Source organism: Schistocerca piceifrons, chromosome 4 (genome assembly GCF_021461385.2).
Source record: "Schistocerca piceifrons isolate TAMUIC-IGC-003096 chromosome 4, iqSchPice1.1, whole genome shotgun sequence".
In the NCBI taxonomy this organism is placed as follows: Eukaryota; Metazoa; Arthropoda; class Insecta; order Orthoptera; family Acrididae; genus Schistocerca; species Schistocerca piceifrons.
The window spans coordinates 232,767,568-232,790,393 of NC_060141.1; the positions used below are offsets into that span (position 1 = coordinate 232,767,568).

Below are 22,826 nucleotides of genomic sequence, written 5' to 3' on the forward strand. Positions count from 1 at the left end.
AACATTTTAAATTGTTATTTGCAGAGATGACTCATACCATTGCTTTGGAGACGGTGACGTCATTTCTCAAGTAATACCTGTAAATAAAACAGGTTAGGAAAGCACTGCACAAATATTGACTATTACGGTAAAAATAAGGAATACTAATGTTCCGCCGGCCGGGGTGACTGAGCGGTTCTAGGCGCTACAGTCTGGAACCACGCAACCGCTACCGTCGCAGATTCAAATCATGCCTCGGGCATGGGTGTGTGTGATGTCCTTACCTTAGTTAGGTTTAAGTAGTTCTAAGCTCTAGGGGACTGATGACCTCAGAAGTTAAGTCCCATAGTGCTCAGAGACATTTGATCCATTTGAACTAATGTTCCATATCAGTGACGTAGCCGTCTTCAATGCCAAAAATGCAAATAAAATCGAAAATTAAATTTAAACAGGCAGCAAAGACACCGTTTTACAGCTTCATGTATTAGTTTCTTATGTATGTAGGACAGTAGGGATAGGAAATCGCATTATATTAAAGCAGACTGGCCTGTAAGAAATCTTAACCCTAGTGAGAAAAATGTCGTTTCCGAGCCTCTCGTGGAGGCAAAAGATACTCTTCTTCCATCCCTGCATATCAAGTTTGGTTTGATGAAAAATATTGTCCAACGTATGAGCCAAGAAGGATTGGCCTTCAATCACATAAGAGAGAATTTTCCGATATTAAGTGACGCAAATGCTAAGGATGGTATTTTTATCGGGCCGCCAATTCTAGATCTTGTAAAGTATCCTACATTTGACCAAGTTTTGGAGGGGAATGAAAAGGAAGCTACGACTGTACTGGGCGCTTCACATTAAAGTTTAAATTGTTTGTCTCGAGTCTCACGTGCTATGGCACGAAAAAATATATATTTCTTAGGCTCGTTTCACACTGGGACACTTGTGACGGTCACCGGTGACGGTCACTGATAGAGATACATTCGTTTGAATTGGAGCATTCACACCGGAACACTGCACTAAGTCACCGAGTCACGGTGACCCAGCAGTGACTCACCCTCGCCACATGTGACGGACACCGACACTGTGTTCGCTGCGGTCACCGCCGGACATGCATTAGCTTGTATTGGAGTGTTCACACTGGGACACCGATCACAGACACAGCAGTGCAGAGTTGCCAACAGACAGGCAGCCGTTGCTGAGCCCAATGGTTCTCCACACAGAGCAGCCATGAGTTTAGAATTCATCAACACAGAAGATTTTATAAGTGAAGTGGAAAGTCGTCCCGTTATTTGGGATATGAAAAGGATGACTACAGTAACAAAGTCATGAAAATGAAAGCGTGGCAAGAAATTATTACGAAGTTTGTGCCTGATTTCGATGAAAAGAGCATAGATGAAAGAAACAAAATTGGTAAGTTCTATATTCTTTTTTCACTTTCATAGCGAAATATATTTTCTACCCCTGTACGAGGCTAGGAGGTTAATAACCTACAAGGAGAATGCTATCCCTCACCCCTTTTCTTTTGCATTACCAATAGCAAGTGTACTGTTATGCAGTCTCAATGCGAGAAGAATGGACAAAATGGATGAGCGCAGAAACCATGTACTCACCCCTAAAGGGCGAATGAAAGTAAAATAAAATAAATAGTTTTATTTCAACAAATATAATTCAAAACAACAATAATTTACGCATATGTTGTTACTACAATAATGAATTTTATTTATTTACCATAATACTATTGACTTACAAGTATTTGACACCCGAATGAGAACAGTGCTCGTGCTTAGGTTCTGTTCAATTAGGTACACACAACTGTAATACAAAAAAGTGCATTGTAATTATAATTTTAATTGCAAGTTTTAATCAGTTCAGTGAACGCAACAGCATGGTTTGTTACAGTTAACATGGTAATAATTGAACACTGCACATTTCAAATACAATTCCAATGAACATTTAGGCCTAACGACATTAATGTTCACATAACATTTCTAGCACTTAGATTTTTTGCAGCTGCCATGGCACTTCGCCTTCAGGGCTGATGAAGTAGTTTGCGAAATCTTCTCTGATACCGTTCGCAATATTTCCTCCACGGACGAAGCGAGGTGACATGTCCTGCAATCCCTGAATAGTTAACGTATCCTCAAACTGTATTCCATCACGATCACAAGAATTCCAAAAGTACACTCGATGTACCTTCTAGCTCTGCACAGTCTATAGTTGAACACACGTTTTTTAATGTCTAAATACTTTCTACCATAAGGGCCCAAAATGAATTTTGACAGTCCGAAACCTTCATCTCCTACTAACATGAATGGCATAGGTCTTTCAAACGATAATGACAGTTGTTTTGGTTCAGGTAAATCTAGCGTTCCATCTTGTAGTTTATTATTTAACACTGTATTACGAAACACAGTTGAGTCGGACGATTTCCCATATGCTCCAACGTCTATAAATAGGAATTTGTACGTCGAATCACAAACAGCTAACAACAGAATGCAAAAATAGTTCTCATAATTATAGTAGAGTGAACCACTGGAAGTGGGTTTTACAATTCTGATGTGCTTCCCGTCCACTGCACCCACACAATGACGAAAGTAGGCCCTCTTATGGAATCCTTCAGCTGTGGCAAGCCATAGATCTTTCGAGAGGTCGGGAAAACATTTTGACTTCATTTTACGCCATATGGCAGAGCAAACGTCTCGTATAATATATGAGATAGTTGATACTCCAATTCTGTAATGAAATTGTAAGTCCATCATAGATGATCCGGCCCCCAAGTACCTGTAAAAAAAAAAAGATAAAGCATATGGAGCAAAACTACAAAATTATGCAGATTACACACAAGCATACACACGCACACACACGTAGACACTATAGATAACCAGCTGAAACACCCGGCAACTATAATTTTAATAAATGTTAATAACTGTACTATGCCTATAACTTTCGCGCAAGTGACAAAGTTTCATCGCAGTCGGATGAACGGTACGGCTGCGCATAAAATACGAACAAAACCAAACAAACATTCATTTTTATATATTAGATATTACAATACTATGGTGGTTTTTGTTTGTTGCAGGGACAATCTTTCAAAGGAAATGGAACAGCTTAAGGGCCAGTTATACCAGAAAGTTATTAAGGCAAAAAACAGAAAAGAGTGGTTCTGCAGCAACTAGTAGGAAGAAGTATATCTACTTCGATCAGCTGCGATTCCTAACAACTGATTGTAGGAACACTACTTCTAGTATTGACAATGATGATGATGAAAACAGAAATGAGTTTGATGAAGGAGAAAATTTAGAGCAGGAGGCACGTGAAAAAACTGCTGAGCGACGGCAAATAAGGCCACGTGAAAAGAAGAGTCTTGAAGAAGAAGATATCCTATATAATATTTTGAAGGAAAAGTACGCCAGAAAAGACAATTCATCACAGCAAGCCGACGAAGATAGCTTGTTTATGCAGTATTTAGTACCTGAATTAAAAAAAAATTACCCAGTCATGCAAGATTGAAAGTGAAATCAGATTTGATGAATGTCATTATTAATGCCCAACAACATTACAGCACGTCTGCTTCCTCTTCGTCCCAAATAGGATTTGCGCCGGTACCAAATTACGCTACGGGGGATCCGCATCACGACCGTGCATATCATGGAACAGTTCAAGGCTACACTGGAGGACAGTCGAGGTTGTCCGATCAGTTACCAGCTGTGTGCTCGCCAGCGGCCTCCGAGTACAGTGACGAGTCCTTAATATACTTTTCAACAGCACAGGCAGAGAAATAATGAACTTAAAACTATCAGTGTATTTTGTAATGTATATTAATACCAGTTAAAATCTGTAAAATGTGCTTTCAATAAAATAAAATAATACTACAGTACCTACCTTAATGCAAGAGCACGTTTTTCCTCTGGTGGGATAGCCTTCCTTAGTATAGTGTCTTTTCCTGTGATTGCTTCTTTCACATTTTCTAGTAGTTCATCAAATGAAGTTTTTGACATTCGAAAATGCTGAAAAAACTTCTTCTCAGATTGTCTCAGATCGTCATAAAGGGTGTAATACAATCCTTTCTCCAGCCGATCACGTAGCAGTGGATGTATGTGTAATGAACGTTTTGTCTTCATTCTCCTCCTCCTCCTCCTCCTCCTCCTCCTCCTCCACAAGTACTAACAACAGTTCCTCCTCACTCGAGTCCATTTCACCAACTAATCAGTTGGCAACAGCTGCAGTGTGGGACACCAGTAACCCAGGAGTGTTCACCACAGTCACCGGTGACCGTCACAAGTGTCCCAGTGTGAAACGAGCCTTACACTCAGCTTCATTGAGCGGCCTAGAGATTTCACTGATCTCAATGTTTGACTACGTTTTTCGTCATGGGGTGTCAGCTCACACCTGTCGTAACCTCAATTTTTTACAGCTGAAATAAAGTACAAAAAAAATGCAGGCAGGGATTTCGGTGACATTTAAGATGTTGAGTCATTTACGTTGATTTGTAATTTGAAGAAGTAGTCTATTTCTGTGTTTCGATATATTCACTAAACACACAAAATGCAGTCGGGGGCTTTTACATAAGGGTGGCCTTTAACAGTGCTACAACACGTCACTATAAAATTAATATATCGCGATCACAGCACCCCACAGTCTGTTCACAATTCACCAAATACACTCTTGTCTGTTGTCCTAAACTACTATATTAGGCTCCACTTGATCGCTTTCGAACGTCGCTACATACATTCTTGCCCCGAATGTGGCTACCAACCCACTACTACCACCAGATGCGCGGCATGTCCGGCTCTTAGCGTCGCTCAGAACCAACTGTCCTCAAAGATGGCCGCCCTATTCACCCTCGAAATAACTGCCTAACTCAAAACAGAGTATGAAAAAAAAATTACGAATATTCTAAAACTGAACACAAATCACATATGATACATTGAAAAATATGGAAAATATTTGGGTAATAAGGATTTAAGGTCCAATTTTCCGTAACTGCCCCCGTTTTTTCACAAATAATGTTCTTGTGGCGTGATTTTGCTTTTCCCGTTTTTTATACTAAACATAAATAAACAAATGAAAATACACAATTAATTACTCATCTACCTCTTCAAACTTGAGAATGCTGTCGCTAATTTCGTCTCTTTAAATTTATTAATTACCAAAACCACAGTTTCTCTCAGTCGAATTCCATATTCCAACCTCTCATTAAGAAATGGTACATATTCAGCTACATGCAGCTCTACTAGGCGTATCTGTAAACACTGTTCATATTAATCTGCCAAACATTGCCCATATATTGCTTTTGAACTATCATAAATTTACAATTTTTAAGACGACAGTAAAGTTTAAACTATTATATATTTTGGTGGCTCCTCTAGATAATTTAGTTTTACATACTTTTCTGTCCATGAGTGCCATCTCGCACCACCGTGTCCGTCTTAGTTGTGTTTTTATCAACTTTTCTCTGCCATATAAATTTCTCCACGTGCTCAGACACGGCCATACCCGCCTCTGCCTAGCGTCCGCTCGGGTTTTTCCTAGGCCGTGTAACACTAGTCGCTCGCCACGGCCCCGCAGCTACCGCCAGTTACGTGATCTACGGCGGGAAACTGCCGCTCTAACCTCACCCCACAGCTTGTACGCTCATGAAGCTCAGGAGGCCTTCAAGGGAGTTGTTAGTGGATTTTTGGGCAGCAAAAGAGATGATAACTACACTCAATTGGTGACAGTGGTTCTGCAAAAATACCATAACATTGGATGCAACATGTCCCTTAAAATCCACTTTCTCCACTCCCACCTCGACATTTTCCCTTACAGTTGTGCGGCTGTTAGTGATGAACACGGAGAAAGATTCCATCAGGAAATTTCTGTTCTGGACCGAATATATCAGGACTATTGAAATGAAGCAGTTTTTGCGGAAAGTTGTTGGTCTTTGTCTAGAGATGCTCCGGAATTCCGTTACTAGAAGCATGTTAAAAGACGAAGATCTTATGCAGTCACCGCATGATTCTCTTCAGACGCAACCATATGTTAGGAATTCTTCTAGCAATTTACAACTCTCACAACTATCATTTAAAAAATTCAGTTACACTTTCAATGTTTTTAGCATATATAATTAATATGTATCTTTCTCTTATTCTGTTAATATGAAATACTTCCAGCTAGTGAGTTCACAGAAACTAGAGGTAAGGAAAATTTTTCATGGTCACATTCGTTTTCCTTGACCCAGAATTAATAAGGATTGATTCATGAAGTGCAGGAAACATTTAAAAATTGTTTTCTTTTCGTTGGCCATTGTATCATAAATAACCCATTTTTGGGTGAACTGGCCGGAACATAGTGGTTACGCCTTTCTTGAAGTGGCACGAACAGTGTAGTTTATGTCTATCGAAAACCCAGAGAAAGTTCACTTAATAGATCTCTAGGTTTCATAAGAGTTGAAGAAAAACAAATTTCCACTGGACAAGATATACAATGTCAACGATACTGGTCTAAGCATTGTGTAGAGAAAAGTTGCCGACGTCTTTACAAGAAAGGGAAGGAGAGAAGCAGCAGCCATCTCTTCCACACAGCGTGGATCACTCATGACTGTTGTCACCCGCCTGAGTGTTACATGAAATTTTGCTCCGCCCATGATGATGTTCTCTTGTAAGAACCACAGCAGTTAGCTAATGAGACGTGTCCACCTTGGTCCATTCTTACATGCCATACCTCTGGATGGATTCAGAGCCAGCCCTTCAATAACTGGTTTCAACACTTCCTAAGAAAGATGCACCTAACAGCAGACTCACAGAGTCTTCTGATTCTGGATGGGCATTGCAGCCACTCCAGAAAACCAGATACTATAAATCTCGCATACGAGAGCCCTTTTAGCATCTAGTGTGTGTCTCCTCAATTCTCTCACAGGATGAAGCCGCTGGATACAACTTTCATGAGTCCTTTTAAAGCCTGCTACTCTGAGTAGGTACCTGTATAGATGAGCGAAAATGCACATTCGCTTACAGACATGGACATTGCCGAACTGCTTGGGAAGTCCTGTTGCAAGTGCCAGGCAAGGGAGTTAACAGTAAATGGATTTAGTGTGACAGGACTATACGCGTTCAACCATCCTATTTGCATGGATGCAGATGTCATTGCCAGCAATGAAGTAATAACTGAGGACTTACCTAATAAAAAATTTCGTCTGACTAGGGCCTCCCGTCGGGTAGACCGTTCACCGGGTGCAAGTCTTTTGATTTGCGCCTCGATGGGGATGAAATGATGATGATTAGGACAACACAACACCCAGTCCCTGAGCGGAGAAAATCTCCGACCTAGCTGGTAATCGAACCCGGGTCCTTAGGATTGACATTCTGTCGCGCTGACCACTTAATTTATTTATTTATTTTTTTATTTTTGCATTTTGTTCGTTATTGATCGTTGTGTTTGGTCGTTGCGCACGTCGCAAGACATCCTGTTCAAGTTCGGTGGTTGATCCTGCCACTCAGTTTTTTATTACAGAGGCCAACCGGCTCTCTGACCGAACACGCTGAGCTACCGTGCCGGCGTCACTCAGCTACCGGGGGCGGACACTTACCTCATAATCCAGTCAGTGAACCATCTGCAGAAGCTGTGGCTTCTAAAAATGGGAAAAGCTAATGTTGAATTCGAGGCAGGAACATCTTCCCCAAAATCTGAAATAACACCTTGGCAAATACCACCCATTTACCAAATAAAGGAGGTCCAGGCACCAAGGGATGAAAAGCAGGTTCTTCAGCAGTGCTAACCTCATCTCCATACAAGAGGTCACTTAAAATATCGACAGCGACAAAGAAAACGAGCAGAGACCACCAAAGCCTAGGAACCAAGAATCATCTGATTCTGAGGATGACGTTTTTAGTGTAGGAGATGATTCGTCCACCCTGAGCAGGGTTCCGTACAACTGTGTACCCACTAAGGAGGATGCTGCTTTTCTCTTTTGCTTCGCTAAATTTTCGCAGGATAAGACACGGAAGTATGGGTAATGTGTCTAATGTGTGAAATGTGTGTTCACATTCATTGTGCACGTTACAGTGAAGGACGATATGAGTCTGACTTCTGCGAGTGAAATTACTTAAGTGAGGAATTTAGTGCCTGAAAATTTTGTATTTCGTGTGTTTTCTTTGGCAATGAGTTATTACATGTTTCATTATTTCTTTAACAAACTTGAAAAGAATGGTCTATTTCGTATGTACCCCATAATCTAAAGAGCCAGAAATGTCAAACTTCGTGTTAAGCCTAATTTAGAAATTTTCCTAACGTAGTATGTATTCGAAAACACAGGAAGTATTAAAACACATCCCCAAGTTTGTGCTACTGGTATTTTTTAGATTAATGTGAAAAAGTGAGAAATTCGTGAACAATGATCAAAACGGTATTCCATGTTTGTACCGATTTTTCTAATAAATGTGTGACACTCACTGTGAAATCCAATGGCAATTTTACAATCAATATAACGCCCTGTTATAATATAATAGATATAATCTGATAAGAAACAATCGTGTAGTAACCTTCTACGAGCATGAGCAGATAAAAGAAAATATTAAAAATAAAATGAATAAGAACAATTATAATCAGTTTTTGACAGGGGACGTAAAATTTATAAACCACTACCCTAACCAGTTTTTTTTCCCTTTATTTTGAACGTCTTTGTTCGCAGTGTTTAGTCTTGGCTGACGTCATACAAGAACTGTTCAAGCTTATTGTTAAACATTTCGCTCAGGTCTTTCTGTATTATTTTATTTTATTATAGAAGGCACCCACCCCTTTGACCGAATACGATGAACTACCGTGGCAGCGCACGAGTAAGCTACAATTGCGTCTGAGGTTATCGCGTGATAAGAGGCATATTAATTATCTCGAAAACTTTTTCCGTTTTTCCAGAAACGGTCCAGTATCTAAGGATAAGACGAGACACGTGTCTAGTTATTTTTACTCCTCCTCCACTGAGCGAAGTTCACTTGTCGTGTTCTCCTCGACAGTACATGATCACAAATGCCCTGCGCAGAGGCAGTTCCAGGTAGCCGACGGAAGTGACCATTAAGCAGAGCGTAGGTTGAACCAAGTGCAGAGTTCACGTAAGCAATTCGGATATGATTGCGTCCAGGCATGACTTGCGAGAATTGACAGCTGTCGTCACTAGTAAGAATGAACTATATTGCGTAGGATAGAAACAAACATTATTTTACGTTTGTCGCCTTTGACAAGAATTCCAAACGAAAAATAGTATCGAGTTGACGTTTTTTTGATGAGAAACATAACCTTTAGTAGTTGTACGTATGCAAGGGTATGTAGCGTACGGTAAATAAAGAGGTTGGAGCATCGTTTTCAGTTCTCAGTTCGGCCTATGGTAACTGAGTAGGCTTTGCGTTAAAGAAAAAACTAGTATTAGTGCGTTATTCCTGAACGAGAATAGTTCTTTTATTTTAGGTTGTGTGCGTGTGGTGGAAGCGCTTAACGTGTACGTTTGATTTTTATTTAATAAAATCAAAAAGTGAATGGAGATAAACTGAAGGAGAAAGGTATATTTAGCTGAAAACCCAGATTTAAATAAGCTTACGCTGTGTGTTTGATATGAACTAGCCTCTATGCGATTTGGTAGTAACGCGGTCTAACAAAACAGTCGCGACTTTACGTTTCCTTTTTGTCCCCACTGCAATAGAAGCGCGCCCAAGCTTCCAGCAATCTACATTTCTGAATGCGGTATTGGATGAGTCAGAAAACTATGGTTTATGTTGATTTTTTAGATAGTTTTTATAAATGGCATATGTAGTGCCATAAAAAATTTACAGTAACTAAAAAAATGACACCACAATTGTCTTTCTTTAGTTTCCTAAGGATCCTGGGGCATATAAAGTGGTTCCTTACAGGACAGTTCACTTAGGATTGTCTTGTAACCTACAGATATTTACTGTAGAATGTCGTTTTCGTTTATGAACAAAACAGATACAAACAGCATAAGACCTGTTTTTTTTGCAGAAAGATGTCGTATGTCTACCGAACAACGCGAAGTTCTGTTTGCTACATTCTCAGACAAATCGGTGAATATGAAACGTAGGAAACTTCCGTGGAATGCAATACCTACATTATTTAACGTACCAAATACACCACCACAACTGTAGCTGAAGGAAGAAAACCCCACAGACGTGATAATAAAACGTCACAACCAATAAAACTCTTTCCCGACATAGAAGAAACCAGATCCAAAATTGTTGCTACATCTGAGCCACAAACCGCCAGAATCTTCATCACATTCGCTTTCGAAGCAAAAGTAATTACATACAGAAATATTCTGGTATTTGAAAGTCAATTTGAGTGTAACAATGGGTGAATCATTAGACTCTACAGAAAACTTTTTAACGCGTCAAGTTAAGAGCCTACTATAGAAACAACAGACAACAACATAGGTATACGGCTCTCATGCATGAAATATGTGTTTATATTCTCTTGATTTCAGTGGGGTTAGCTGCAATTATGTATACATTCGAAAGTATTTCTTCGTGTATAAGCTGTAGCTTATTTCACTGAATGTTTGAGATTCGGCTGTTTTTACATTCTTAACAATAATTCGTGTCTCTCGGTATCTTACTAATACATGGAAAATATTATAATTATTACGTTAAGAAAGTAGAAAAGTAAATAATAACATACGAGTTTGCTTTCTCACCGCTTGGAGCTCTAGTGTCGTTCCAGCTATCAAATGGTAACTACTTTCGCAACAGAGAGTGCGCGAATGTGTTAGTATCACGAATCCCTGATATCATTAATTTTTTTGTTACTTTAGCAGGTCTAAAGATTGAGAGATAAAGCATTTGCAGCAGAGAGAAGTAACGCATTTCACTGAAAAGAAAAATTTATAGTAAAACGACTTTTCCCACAATACTGGTCAGTTCAGAGACAGCTTCATCATAAGTCGTGCGGAAAAAAATACACCTCTGACTAACAAAAAAGGGTAGATTTTAAGCGGTTTACGAAATAGTAAAACCTGTTCCGCTATTACAAATTCAATTAAGAGATCACGTCAGGGGAAGCTAATGCTGCGAGCAGGTAAAAATACGCTTCGTGAGTACGAAATTATTCTCAAGAAATTCATTTTGCGAATTCATTTACATCTGAAGCGAAATATTTGAGTGTGACGAATGAAATATTGGAGTGCTTAATACAGGTAAAAGAACTTATACTTCTGCATGTTAGCTATTTGTGAGACTATCTTAAGCGTTACTTGAATCTGTAATTAAAGGAATACGCGATTACGTAGACATATTATAAGAGGAAACTGTTCTGGGATAATATTTTTGTCCCATTTACTGGTCTACGTTTACAATTGTCACGTTAACTCATTACGAAGTCTACTGGTCGTTAGAAAACGGTTTCTATGGGTGCTATCTTAAATATTATAACTGATACTTAACTAGCAGAACTGATACTTATAACTGATACTTAACTAGCTCGAAAGCTGACAAGATGACTGTGACAAATGCCAGTAGCTGCAAATACAGAATATAGATGATTACTTTGAGTTTTTGTTTGGATAGATAATCGTAACTGAGGAAAATACTTAAACAACTGTATCTTTCCAGAAGATGTTTAAGGACAGACCTGCTGATTCGATGAAAACGGCCATTGCAGTTCCAGTGAATATGCATGGTTCCTACGATTCTGGCCAGACTGATAAATTACCGCCTGCCTCTCTGCTCCGTAACGTAAGTGGTACATTTTATTGATTGGAGTTTGCAGTAGCAACTTGTAGGGACAAAATTGTTTGTTAGAAACGTTTCAGTGAAGGAAGTCACTATTTCCTCTGTCTGGTCACACTAACTGTCAATGTAAACGTCTTCAGATCATGTAGCGGTCTTTATTCTTCTTTTTACTTAATATTGCTGGTAACATTAGGCTATCTTTGAAGCAGACTAAGCAACCTTTCATAACTTACAAACGTTGGTCGGTTTCAATTGCACTATTCTCGTGCTTAATCATATGCGTAACTTTATTATTTCGTCAGAAACAAGGGGAACGTATTCTGAACTGCTTATTTCAGTATTAACTAAAGAGAACTTAAATTGCTTGTAGACTTACCTTTTTAGCTAACATGATCACAGTCAGAAAACTTAAAATTTAAAAGAGTGAAGAAACAGAGAGTAATTTGAAATTACAGTGAAATGAATACCCCTAGCTGCCTATAGGCTTTGATATAAGTCAACGGGGACAGTTGAAAATATGTGCCCCAATCGGGAATCGAACCCGGCTTCTCCTGTTTGCATGGCAGATGCTCTATCCATTTTTTTTCTCTCTCTCTCTCTCATTTTGTTCGACATTGTTCGAAAGAACAGATACCATCTTCATATATACATATTAATTTACTCACATGTCACGGTGAGGAGTATCACTTAAGTCTCATTCTACTATAATACCAAAAGTGATTAACGAAAGGTTCTCATTTCAGCAAGTATACAACGTCAACATATTTTAATTGTGGTTGTACAAAGAAGCTCTAATGATTTTTGTTGAAGATTAATGTGATTGACTGTTATATTTAAAATTTAGGTCCTTTAGTATAGCTTTCTTTTTCAGCAGAAGCGAAAAGCCACGTGTCAAAGGTCGGTATACGAAACAACGCCGCCTCACAACAATGTAATCAAGTATTTGTACGAAGGGGCGGAGCCGTGCTCAGGTTTCAGATACACGACACGGTTATGGTGTCACAGATACGGCTTCAAGTTTGCCTAAAATGTCCGAGTCCTCAGGGGCCACAGCACACAGCAAATGATTAAATTTATATGCAAGACAAAACTTCTAAATTAGAACGTATGAACGCTATATATTCAGGAAAGGAGCGGCTTGCGGCAGTTGTAGAACTGTGAGAGTTACATCCTCGTCTACGTTTTGCAAACAAATTTACGGTGTGAGGTCGAGGGTATTTCCTGTACCTTTTGTAGTGTGCTTCACTGGAATTTTAGAAAATCTCTGTGACACTCTCGCGCATAATATACAAACATGTAAACACGTGACAAAACGTGCCACTTATCTTTCGTTCATCTCTATATTCTACTACGTATCTGTAACTGAAACACCGGCTGAACGAGCGTCTTACAGGCCACTTCTTCCACGAATAACTTTAATTTCCATAGTACTGTTCCAATGAAATTTCTTCAACCTAATCTTCAGTTTCGTTACGACAAATTTTAATCGGTCATCCATGATCTCAACTACGATGATACTGCGATTCCAGCCATTTATTGCTAATATTGTTATCGGACTGTAATTAAACTGCGAGTTCAAGCACCAAGCTTTGACTCTTTTCCGCTCGCCCTGTATTCCAGATTTGTGTATTTGCAACATTCCTGTACCTGACGGCATCAACGGCTAACAGATTCACACAGCTTACCAAATTATCCACCAGGCTGTTTGCATAGCGTGCTTGACTATAATGGGTACAAACGAAAGGTTCGAGTTGCGGCAATGAAACAAGCAAATAATGGTAACAAACGTAGGTATGGAAACCAATGTTTCAACCATACGACGTACGCACAAGCAGTCTTGCCAGTCTTACTACTTTATTTCTGCCTAAAGCTTCGTTTATCCCGAACCACCGAAAGTGATTCGGTGATTGCAAAGTGATACTCTGCCCTCGTTTGTCTTCTTATCACTCCTGATACGTAATTACGGGTGAACAGCGTTTCGATTACAAGTGTATCGGTCATGTTCTCACAGGTCCCCTGTCTTGAACTCGTTGGATTCTTTTTTTGTGTGGGGATATTTAAAAGCTGTGGTAGGTCCCAGACCTGTTGATAGCGTCAATCAACTCCGTCAATGCAATCTGGTTGGTTGTCGAATGCATTCGGAACACACCAGTCATTTCTGAACGTGTACAGGCATCGATGAGGAGAAGTAGAGTACTTGTAATGTATCTGTCCTCAAATACATAACTGCTGTTAAGATCCTGAGGGTACGTTTAAAACATGTTAAGGTTAGGTTGTCCATTCGTCCCGTCTTTCCCGGGACAGTCCCGATTCTTACCAAAATGTCCCGCTGTCTCGAAAGCTTTTTTGGGGACGCTCAAATGTCCCGTTTTTTTTATGGTTCCGCTTGGCTAGAGTATTTTACGCTATTGGTTGTTTGACTTGCTATAAACTGCGCAATTACTTACGGTAGGAAGCGTGTGACGACTTTCAGCATGCCCCAAACATGTACCGAAATGTTAAAAATTGCAAGTAATTTTAAACGCACTATAAGTTACGAATAACAACGAAGATTCTTCTCTTCTAAATCGACCCACTGAATCCGTCCTTTCGGTCCAGAGATACTCTAAACCACTGATACTTGCTCTCTGGCTTTCGTCACCACAGTGCAATCACTGTTTCATCATGCCAAAACGAAAGTGTAATTTTACCAGCAATATAAAAAGCGAGTTTCCTTTTATCACTGGTAGTGGAGAAACTGTAGAATGTACGTTTTGCAGATCGAAATAAGTTATTGGTCATGGTGGAAGGTCTGACATTGTGAATCACATTAAGATGAAGAAAAATCGCATGAGTGATCAAACGAAAAGAGCAAATAAATGCGTGAGTGACTACTATGTACACTTAAAATTAGTAACAGAAATGGATAAGCAGTTGGCAGCACAAGAAGCTACGTTTGCATACCACAGTGCAATGCATAACCATAGCTTTAAGTCAATGGACTGTACTACAGCAGTTGCTAAAAAACTTTTCAATCCTAAATTCACATGTGGATCCACAAAATGTAACGCAATCATTTCAAATATTATTGCACCGTATGCAGCTCAGCAGGTTTTGAATGAACTGAAAAGTGCTCGATTCATTTCTGTAATGATTGATACATCGAATCATCTGGATTTCAATTTGGTTCCTCTCCTTATCGGGTATTTTCACCCTGAAAACGGCATCACGGTGAAAGTGCTCGAATTGGTTAATTTAGCTGGAGAAACTTCAGATTTATTTCAGAATTATGTGCTGGAGGTTTTAAAGAAATATGATCTTTAGGGAAAGGTGATTGCAGTTTCTGCAGACAACACTAAGACCAATTTTGGTGGTAAGCAGAGGAAAGGAAAAAACAATTTGTTCTATAAACTGTAACAGAACATAGTGAATAATATAGTAGGTGTTGGCTGTCCAGACATGTGGTGCACAGTTCCTTACAAACTGGCTTAGAATGCCTGCCCATCGACTTCCAATTAATAGTAAACAAAATCTACCAGAATTTCCGCATATATACAGTAAGGGTTGAATCTCTGAAGTCATTCTGAAAGTTTACTGAAACTGAATACAAAACTGTATTTGGGCACAGGTAGACAAGGTTGCTATCTCTGCTAACAGCATTGGAAAGAACTGTAGAGATATTTCCTGCTAACAGCATTGGAAAGAACTGTAGAGATATTTCCTGCTTTCCGCCCCATGAACCATGGACCTTGCCGTTGGTGGGGAGGCTTGCGTGCCTCAGCGATACAGATAGCCGTACCGTAGGTGCAACCACAACGGAGGGGTATCTGTTGAGAGGCCAGACAAACGTGTGGTTCCTGAAGAGGGGGCAGCAGCCTTTTCAGTAGTTGCAAGGGCAACAGTCTGGATGATTGACTGATCTGGCCTTGTAACAATAACCAAAACGGCCTTGCTGTGCTGGTACTGCGAACGGCTGAAAGCAAGGGGAAACTACAGCCGTAATTTTTCCCGAGGGCATGCAGCTTTACTGTATGATTACATGATGATGGCGTCCTCTTGGGTAAAATATTCCGGAGGTAAAATAGTCCCCCATTCGGATCTCCAGGCGGGGACTACTCAAGAGGATGTCGTTATCAGGAGAAAGAAAACTGGCGTTCTACGGATCGGAGAGTGGAATGTCAGATCCCTTAATCGGGCAGGTAGGTTATAAAATTTAAAAATGGAAATGGATAGGTTGAAGTTAGATATAGTGGGAATTAGTGAAGTTCGGTGGCAGGAGGAACAAGACTTCTGGTCAGGCGACTACAGGGTTATAAACACAAAATCAAATAGGGGTAATGCAGGAGTAGGTTTAATAATGAATAGGAAAATAGGAATGCGGGTAAGCTACTACAAACAGCATAGTGAACGCGTTATTGTGGCCAAGATAGATACGAAGCCCACGCCTACTACAGTAGTACAAGTTTATATGCCAACTAGCTCTGCAGATGACGAAGAAATTGAAGAAATGTATGATGAAATAAAAGAAATTATTCAGATTGTGAAGGGAGACGAAAATTTAATAGTCATGGGTGACTGGAATTCGAGTGTAGGAAAAGGGAGAGAAGGAAACATAGTAGGTGAATATGGATTGGGGGACAGAAATGAAAGAGGAAGCCGCCTGGTCGAATTTTGCACAGAGCACAACATAATCATAACTAACACTTGGTTTAAGAATCATGAAAGAAGGTTGTATACATGGAAGAACCCTGGAGATACTAAAAGGTATCAGATAGATTATATAATGGTAAGACAGAGATTTAGGAACCAGGTTTTAAATTGTAAGACATTTCCAGGGGCAGATGTGGACTCTGACCACAATCTATTGGTTATGACCTGTAGATTAAAACTGAAGAAACTGCAAAAAGGTGGGAATTTAAGGAGATGGGACCTGGATAAACTAAAAGAACCAGAGGTTGTACAGAGATTCAGGGAGAGCATAAGGGAGCAATTGACAGGAATGGGGGAAATAAATACAGTAGAAGAAGAATGGGTAGCTTTGAGGGATGAAGTAGTGAAGGCAGCAGAGGATCAAGTAGGTAAAAAGACGAGGGCTAGTAGAAATCCTTGGGTAACAGAAGAAATATTGAATTTAATTGATGAAAGGAGAAAATATAAAAATGCAGTAAGTGAAACAGGCAAAAAGGAATACAAACGTCTCAAAAATGAGATCGACAGGAAGTGCAAAATGGCTAAGCAGGGATGGCTAGAGGACAAATGTAAGGATGTAGAGGCCTATCTCACTAGGGGTAAGATAGATACCGCCTACAGGAAAACTAAAGAGACCTTTGGAGATAAGAGAACGACTTGTACGAATATCAAGAGCTCAGATGGAAACCCAGTTCTAAGCAAAGAAGGGAAAGCAGAAAGGTGGAAGGACTATATAGAGGGTCTATACAAGGGCGATGTACTTGAGGACAATATTATGGAAATGGAAGAGGATGTAGATGAAGATGAAATGGGAGATATGATACTGCGTGAAGAGTTTGACAGAGCACTGAAAGACCTGAGTCGAAACAAGGCCCCCGGAGTAGACAATATTCCATTGGAACTACTGACGGCCGTGGGAGAGCCAGTCCTGACAAAACTCTACCATCTGGTGAGCAAGATGTATGATACAGGCGAAATACCCTCACACTTCAAGAAGAATATAATAATTCCAATCCCAAAGAAAGCATGTGTTGACAGATGTGAAAATTACCGAACTATCAGCTTAATAAGTCACAGCTGCAAAATACTAACACGAATTCTTTACAGACGAATGGAAAAACTGGTAGAAGCCAACCTCGGGGAAGATCAGTTTGGATTCCGTAGAAACACTGGAACACGTGAGGCAATACTGACCTTACGACTTATCTTAGAAGCAAGATTAAGGAAAGGCAAACCTACGTTTCTAGCATTTGTAGACGTAGAGAAAGCTTTTGACAATGTTGACTGGAATACTCTCTTTCAAATTCTAAAGGTGGCAGGGGTAAAATACAGGGAGCGAAAGGCTATTTACAATTTGTACAGAAACCAAATGGCAGTTATAAGAGTCGAGGGACATGAAAGGGAAGCAGTGGTTGGGAAGGGAGTAAGACAGGGTTGTAGCCTCTCCCCGATGTTGTTCAATCTGTATATTGAGCAAGCAGTAAAGGAAACAAAAGAAAAATTCGGAGTAGGTATTAAAATTCATGGAGAAGAAATAAAAACTTTGAGGTTCGCCGATGACATTGTAATTCTGTCAGAGACAGCAAAGGACTTGGAAGAGCAGTTGAATGGAATGGACAGTGTCTTGAAAGGAGGATATAAGATTAACATCAACAAAAGCAAAACAAGGATAATGGAATGTAGTCTAATTAAGTCGGGTGATGCTGAGGGAATTAGATTAGGAAATGAGGCACTTAAAGTAGTAAAGGAGTTTTGCTATTTGGGGAGCAAAATAACTGATGATGGTCGAAGTAGAGAGGATATAAAATGTAGGCTGGCAATGGCAAGGAAAGCGTTTCTGAAGAAGAGAAATTTGTTAACATCCAGTATTGATTTAAGTGTCAGGAAGTCATTTCTGAAAGTATTCGTATGGAGTGTAGCCATGTATGGAAGTGAAACATGGACGATAAATAGTTTGGACGAGAAGAGAATAGAAGCTTTCGAAATGTGGTGCTACAGAAGAATGCTGAAGATTAGATGGGTAGATCACATAACTAATGAGGAAGTATTGAATAGGATTGGGGAGAAGAGGAGTTTGTGGCACAACTTGACCAGAAGAAGGGATCGGTTGGTAGGACATGTTCTGAGGCATCAAGGGATCACCAATTTAGTATTGGAGGGCAGCGTGGAGGGTAAAAATCGTAGAGGGAGACCAAGAGATGAATACACTAAGCAGATTCAGAAGGATGTAGGTTGCAGTAGGTACTGGAAGATGAAAAAGCTTGCACAGGATAGAGTAGCATGGAGAGCTGCATCAAACCAGTCTCAGGACTGAAGACCACAACAACAACAACATTTCCTGCTTTGAAATCATATTTCACTTCCCTTGATAAGTGTCCTGTTATCCTTAAACAATTCTTTGATAACGCCATGTCTATTGTTCTTCTACATTTTTTTGTTAGCCAGCTAAAAGCATTCTCCACAACAGTTAAATGTATTGATAAACAAGAAATAAACAAATTATAGGGCAAATTACAATGTAGAAAATCTGAAAGATTTCTCACATCCTTTGTACTGGGACTCTAAGGAAGCTGGAAGAAGGGGGTGAAATTACTGTAGAACAATTTCATATTTATGCTCACATCTTCTATGACTCTTGCATTGAGTAAATTAAAGAATGTTGTTTACAATTTCTCACACCTTTTAAAGCATTTGACTGGGTTAATACTGAAAAGGAGCAGCTACAGTGGAAGGATATTCAGGACTGTTGTGGTTTTGTTAAAAGTATTGTACCAAGTTTTCCTGTTGATGAAGACAAATGAATTTTCATGTGCACAGAACTTCATAAAAAGTGAAGAACGAGACAAAGACAGTGTTAGTGCGACGTGGTGTAAAATATTTGCTTATTTCAAAAGTAAAAACATTAACATGAAAAACACGATTCATTTGGTGGAGTTTTGCTGGCAATTCCTGGGTCAAGTGCTGCTGTGGAACGTGTGTTTTCGTTAGTGAACTCTTTGTGGTCAGATGAAAAAAAAAAAAAACAGAATGAAAGTTGAAACATTGAGGGCCTTGCTCATTGTCAAAACACACTTTAATGGTGTATCATGTACTGACTTTTATTATACAATTTCAAACGAAAATGCGCTTCTTGATAAAGTACATAAACGTAAAAAGTACGGTGATAGTGTGGCAGAATAATTGTAAAAAGTGATTTGGGGTCATCTGAGTGCACGATGTAAAGGTAAACTTGTATGTGTATTAAATTTAGTCAATACAATATTTATGTCTCGTTTTTTTTCTTCATTGTGCCAGGTTTTTCTCTAAATTATTTTAAATGTCACATTTTTCAATGAAAATGACACCCTAGTTAAGGTACCAAGTCGTAATACGTCATATCGGGGAAACCATTGGTTTCAGGGCCTTTTTTTACTCTGTTTATTTGTTTCTTCAATTGCCCATTGCTCTTCCCTTTCGTTTGAATCCATAATAGTCAAATAACCAGTATGTAATGGTAAGGCGAACAAGACAGATCATCCAAAATACATCGAGAACGTGTAAAGTTATACATTAGCGGTATTCGCTATGTTGCAGCGGAGAATGTGACTAATTATCTGACGAACGCATTTTATTTTCAACACTTATAGATGGAAAATTATGACACCGACTTAGTTTCATTAGTTGAAGTAAATACGTTTAATGTTGGATTGAAAAGATCCTTGGAAGGGGTCTTCAACAACATAAAATGTGAGGACCTCGATCAAATAATAACATAAGAGTGGCCAAAGCAGTGCCGCTAGGGGAAGAGGTTCCTAAAACTCGATTCCTTGGAGTTGAATGAGTACTGAATAACAGCTTTTTGGACAAAAATATCACAAATGATGCACAGCATAAAAATGATGTAAAATACTTCTGAACAGTTTACATCCAGCAACTTGCATACAGCGTTCAGATCTCTAATTGCTTGCGAGCTATGGCTGACTATCATACTGTTATGACTTCCAAATTATTTTGTGATACTAACTGCTTTGTCAGCAGCTTGAACGTGGCCGGTGAACATGTAATATTGAAGTTTATTTTCGTGTTCTTTTAATCCAGATAAAGGTGATTCCATTAGGACGTTGATCATAGTAACTTATTGTTTCACATACTCTTCCACTTATAACGATAACAACACCACTTACAGTACAACCGATGAAGCACTCTTTTGACTATTATATCTGTCCTTGTTTAATTTAATTTATTAAACGCGATATAAGCACCATAGAAGTTGTTTCACAAGCTGACTAAAATTGTAACTGCCGTTACAGTGAGTCGAATGGTTTTAATGCAAATGAGGTCGGAGCATATCTGTTGCTGACGTTAGTATTTGGCGAAAGTTTCAGTTTGTGCACAAAAATGTTCAAAAGGAAAATGTCAGATTCACAGTTTTTATCTCACGTTCATAAATAAAGTTTCTGGTTTAAAGCTTGGATTCTTTCACATGTAATAGCCTCGCAGTACAGCATGCCTTTAGCGGTCACAGTTAATATAATGTTTCGGAATTAAGACCCTGTAGCAGAAAATTCGGAGAGCTTGCAGTACAAAATTTGGTCGGTCTACGTTAAGTGCACTTTAGGTCATATGTTTTTGTACTCTAAATGCAGCCATCATACCGAAATTGTCTTTAAGACTGGAAGGAGAGCCCTGTCTCACTACAGTGTGGAGTGAATATAATTTATATACTCACTGTGCACCACCAAAAAGTTGTCACTTTGGATTATGCCGAATTCATGTTTTGTGTTTCTGTTTATAATGCAATTTATTACATCAAGTACATTCGTAATCTAAGTTGGCATTAAAGTTACAATGCATTGTAACAATATTAAATGAGAAAACGTAGTCAGGTTGACATATTAGCATAAAAACATGCACTGGACAGTCCATGGACATGTTGTGGGCTCATGCACCATTCAACTCTTTTTATGCTTCTATTGTTTTTCTCATAGAAAAACATGTTCTCGTAGTAACGTGATTAAAAAATTTATAGCTCTCATTTAAGTTACAATAATACCTTTACCAGTATCGTAATTTTCTGATTTTTTTTTTTGTTTCACTTCAATAAATGAAACCAACTGAGATTTTATATAAATCGTTATTCCTTGGTTTCAGTTGTGATCAGTGTATCAAAATATAATGTAAATTGGTCTCAGCTAAAGGCATACAGAATTGGAATCTGTGAATTGTCCTGTAACTCCTGTCGATGTCAAAGAGCCATAAGAAACTTGAATATACCCTCGTTAACAGCTATGGACATTGCCTATCATATGACCATCCTTGATAGGGCGCCTACAGTGAATTCCACAAGATATCAATTCACTACAAAAGAAAACCATCCCCATAACAAAAGACTGCAGAAGGGGTGATTTATTACATCTCTTGCCTGAGAATAAACCACCTTTACCTCCATATGTCGTAGCTGAACCCGTCAAAAAATACGGCCACAGCGTCCTCAGACTGCTACCATATCACTGCCATTTCGAGTCCCTTTACATCGTATGGCACAAGTTAAGGGTTATGTAGGAAGAAAAAACGGAAAATGTTTGTTGGCCGGGGTGAAAGATTGACAAAGGAAGCTATAAATAAAACTTCGTCAGACTGGAGTACTGTTGTAAGAAAGAAGTAATAATGAAAGAAACGGAGGATGTATCTGTAGTAGAAATAGTCTTGTAACAACTTATTTCATTAAACCCTGATAGCAATAGCATCCGCTATTGGTGCAGCGTGTTACCAACAATGAGTGTAAACAAAAATTCAGTTGTATTCACCCCATACAATTTCCTCAGTATATTTAGATAATTTGTTATTTTGTGACATGTGTACGACCGAACACTCGTCTTATTGTTGTTATTTGTCCATGACGTGACGTTAAGGTAACGCATCGCCTTACCTACAGAAGCAGCGGCACCTACCCTGCCCTCTCCTCACCACTGTCTACAAACTCGTTGGCATCAGTCGGCAAGTAGACACTTGTTTCAGTTTTGGTCAGCGCGCAACTATCGTTCTCATGAGCACGTGGCATGTTGTGTACTTGCCGGTATTTCTGCTACCCACCACTGTCATCTGCCAATCACAAAGCAGTAAACTGATCAGAGTATAGTCACTTTATCAGTATATTGGACATGTCGTGGCACAACAACTGAAAAACACAGATAGTAATTCATTATACAGGGCGAACCACCGACAAACTTCACAGAGTTTTTTCAAGATACCTGTTGAATATTTTTGAATAGGGAATTCACGGACTCAGGCGGCTCGTTACGGAGAAAGGAAGTAATTTCTATTTATTTGGTTGCTTACTGTAGTCAATTTTGTATCTGTGAAAATACTTCCACAGCTGTGAAGAAGCGTATAATAAGCAATAATCATGACGTTGCATGGGGGCTTAATTATTTAAAATGAGAATATTTTTAGTAGCTGTATGTCCGATTACGCTGTTTCGTAAACGGTTGGCCC

The 22,826-nt window shown here is 39.2% G+C and overlaps 1 protein-coding gene across 1 annotated transcript; it reads left to right on the top strand.

The window, feature by feature from the left end:
• Nucleotides 1-1,307: 1,307 nt before the first annotated feature.
• LOC124795746 lies at nucleotides 1,308-3,486 on the top strand. The gene is made up of 2 exons (XM_047259830.1): nucleotides 1,308-1,386; nucleotides 3,056-3,486. The coding sequence occupies exons 1-2, from the start codon at nucleotides 1,308-1,310 to the stop codon at nucleotides 3,484-3,486; spliced, it is 510 nt and encodes a 169-aa protein (XP_047115786.1).
• Nucleotides 3,487-22,826: the final 19,340 nt, after the last annotated feature.